We start from the raw sequence: 3,851 nt of genomic DNA on the forward strand, positions 1-3,851 counted from the left end.
CGCCTTCTCAATATAGACCAATTAGCATGTTGGTAAAATAAAATGTATAATGTAGTATTTCTTAGACATGCTTCAGTACTTTAAAAAAAAAAAAGATGGATGTAACATGTTAGTTTTAAACAATTTGTGACGGAAAACGGATTAATATGTCTACATTATCTCATGTAAACATATCTACGTTGCAAAATATAACCAAAAATTTCGCGCAACCATAAATCCATATGATGATTATTTATGTGTGAAAAATACATTAACAGTGACTTTAACTAGCAAAGAATCGTCGCAGGATACAAAACACTAACTGTACGCCATAAATAACGGAATTTAATTGCCGTAGAGAACGCAGATGTAAAAAAAACTACGAAGCTAGAACTTAAATTTAATCCCTAAGTAAGTAGTTTGATGTTATTTTTTCAATTAAGGAATCAAAATAGGAACTCATAACACGTGGATAATTCAAAATGTGTAATATTCAAACAGTTTTATGAGGCAATGATGTTGTCTGACGAAATTCCTACGGAGTACAAACCCATGTGGCAAAAGCGTAGCCCTCTTTGAAGCGGACCACGCAACCCCCACGGAAGTTGAACAATTTTAACATTGTAAATAACACTATGTTTACACTGATAAGATAAATATTATTAGTTAAAAGCCTGCCTTTTCGTTAATATTTAAGTTTTGGATGTCTTCGGCAGCCGTTTCGCCCATCGTGATTCTCCCACGTTTGACGTTCGTTGACAACTAACACAATGACATGTGCTAACAGTTTTGCCAACATTACCATATGATTTGCGTTTAGTACCTGCTACTTGAAACAATGAACATTTAAAATGAAAATATGATTTGACGTCAGGCCAATAAATAAAGGATTTGATACATAAATACCATAATATGTAAGTGATTATATTTTGACAATTTATTATTGTCATACTGATATAATCCAGAATACAAAATTTACCGTTAAACTCTTGTTTTAACAAGAGTAAAATTATAAAAATTCTAGTCTTTTACAATGTCATTGCCGCGAAATCGGGATGTTTTGCAACGTATTATAACTTCGTTCAGTCAATTCGAGAGAAAGTTAGATAAACTGCAAGATGACGTAAATAATCATGGTCAAACTCTTACAGAACTCCATGTTTTCGGTAAATAAACTTTCCATGAATACTTATTTCTGAGTCCCAACGGAAGAGATATTTTTAAAACACAGTGCAAAAAGACAACTGCCATTCAATACGAAAATTAGTACTGGTGAGACTATACGAAGTCATCCTTCAAATCCCAGGACGGTGACTGTAAAGCGCTCTCCTCGTCCCAGGAAAGCTGAAGCTCCGCGCAAGGCCACCACATTAAGACCTCAAAAAGCGCTCGATAAAAAACGGGCTAAAAGAATGAATGCTGATCATTAGAACAAAAATATTCACTATTACTATATATTGATAATCAATTGAGTTAAAATATAAATAGGTACAAATAAAAAAAAATATTTTTCTATTACAGTAAATTTATTTTTCACACTAATATCCTAGTACATAAAGTTAATGCTCAAGTAATAAATAAATTTACGTGGATACTTTAAAAATACTCGTGCGTAATTTAAAGAAACGTGAGGATATTAAGAATTGCTACGTATTCACGGAGTTTAATTAATTTTTAATTCTTGAAGTGTACAATTTTAATTTTCTTTTTCTTGCTGCAGCAGTTGGCTCTGTAAATAACATAAAAAATGCCTAGTAAATATTATATAATCTATTAATAATCTCATGATTATGAGCGCAGCTGATTTTGCTAACATTTTGTCATCAGGAGCATTATATCGTCGCTTCCTTGAGTCTATTGCGGTGGTTGGCATCTGGTGAATACTAAGAGCACAACCAAGTTTTTCCTTGAAATTTTATGTCAAATTATTACATTTTAAAGACGATAATTTCGCAGACAGCAATAGCGACTGACAGCGCGACGCCATACAGCATTAGGATCAACACTGGCTGTATGTCCAGCGAGGCCGACGCTGCTAAACGCTGCGATCTTGTTCAGGCATTTAGGCTTCGGGACTTGATACCGTTTGTTCAAAGCGGCTTGGAGACCGGATTCACGAATTTGTTTGTAGCTGCAAATATAGATACGATAATTTAATTCGATGATATTTTCCTGCAAAACATGCATCCAATTGCCGTCAATTGAACTATCAACAGTTAATAAATAGTTGCGCAAATGCAAACAATAAACAGTCTATATTGTAGAGGTACTATATAATATAATTTAGGATGAGAATGACAATTATTATGTCTCATATGAAAATCGTGGACAAAAGTTTGATACATTTTCTCTATATAGGTAACTAAATGATAAGACTAGGGAGCCACTTGTCGTATAAAGATCACAGTGGCTACAAACCATCATGATATAATGTCCAGCAATACACTAGCTACAATGTGCTTCAAACTTTAACAATGCATGCACACTATTTATAAAAATATCGGAAACTATATAGGCGAAACTTCGCTGAAAATTAGCCACGTAAAAGACTTACACGACTCTCAACAATTCCAGGTAAGGAGAGTCTTTCTTGACAGGCGTGAATGCGTCCAGACTGTTAATGAAGTCGACTTCGGTGAGGTCGCATTTTTCACTTTCCAGAAACGTCTGTTCGATCCGACGGTACACCGGCTCCACGATCGAGTGGAACGCGAAGAGACCCTTGAATAATATGCTTAATTATCCTCTGTCATGGTATGACGACGATTTTTTATTCTTGTACTCTGCAATCGACATAATTATGCACACTGAGGAAGGGTTATCATCTCTTGTCATTAGACATTCTATTGGACCCAACTCCACTTACTTACCATCAGGTGCAGTAGTCACTTTGTCATGTCCGTATACAAAAAGATAACTCCACTCCATCTGATGGTACCTACATAATCACTACATAGTATAAAACAAAGTCGCTTTCTCAGTCCCTATGTGTGCTTAAATCTTTAAAACTACGCAACGGATTTTGATGCGGTTTTTTAATGGATAGAGTGATTCAAGAGGAAGCTTTATATGTATAATAACATCCATTAAATAGTCAGCATTGCACCCGTGCGAAGCCGGGGCGGGTCGCTAGTATTATATTGATTACCGAAGCATGATTATCTTTGTTCGAATAATATGATACACGATTAGTAATTTAACAATGTGTTACTATATTGTAGTAAAACCAGATAGCCATCATGGCGCCTGAGATTATCCGAGGCTGACTGACCTTCCTGATTCTCTCGACACCATCGAATATATCGTAGAAGTGTGGTTTACCATTCTCTGGAGAAATTGTATTATGAACTGAAATGTGCAGCTGATCTCTGTTATCCTGGAAATAATTGGTTATATTAAATACGTTTTTGCTAACTTTATAAGTAAACTATAATTCTAGGAGATAGATCTACCAACATAACGCCATAGTAGCCTACTTAGGTATTTCGTGTTCCGGGATAGGTCTGTGTATATCCGGTGCCAACAGGCCGGCATAATTGTGTCGACTGTCGAGGGGTAATCATCTCTCGTCGGTCAACGTTTTATTGGACCCCATTCCTCTTACCATCAGGTGCAGTGGGCTCGCTTTGCCGTGCTTGTACAAAAAAAAACTTACGTTAAATACGAATCTATTGTAATCGACGTCGTTGGCGGCGAGCGTGACCTTTGGAGTCGGCGAGCTGGGCCAGGTTCTTGATGAGTTGGAAGGCGCCTGCAGCAACACCACGATGTTGGCAGAGTACGCCGCGTATAGCGCCATCAGGGCCGTGAAGAACACCCACTCCATGATACGACCTTCGAGGATTTAAAGCTTATAAAAATATTTACTTGGC

General features: G+C 36.6%; 1 protein-coding gene across 1 annotated transcript; it reads right to left on the reverse strand.

The window, feature by feature from the left end:
* Window positions 1-1,632: 1,632 nt before the first annotated feature.
* LOC119191363 (glutamate receptor 3-like) lies at window positions 1,633-3,813 on the reverse strand (the record flags this gene model as incomplete). The annotated part of the gene is given in 5 exon segments (XM_037445262.1): window positions 1,633-1,708; window positions 1,912-2,110; window positions 2,534-2,700; window positions 3,251-3,355; window positions 3,635-3,813. Coding segments are annotated over 4 exon segments (647 nt in total), but the record flags the coding sequence as incomplete, so codon positions are not given.
* Window positions 3,814-3,851: the final 38 nt, after the last annotated feature.

Source organism: Manduca sexta, unplaced genomic scaffold, assembly GCF_014839805.1.
Source record: "Manduca sexta isolate Smith_Timp_Sample1 unplaced genomic scaffold, JHU_Msex_v1.0 HiC_scaffold_1396, whole genome shotgun sequence".
Lineage (NCBI taxonomy): Eukaryota > Metazoa > Arthropoda > Insecta > Lepidoptera > Sphingidae > Manduca > Manduca sexta.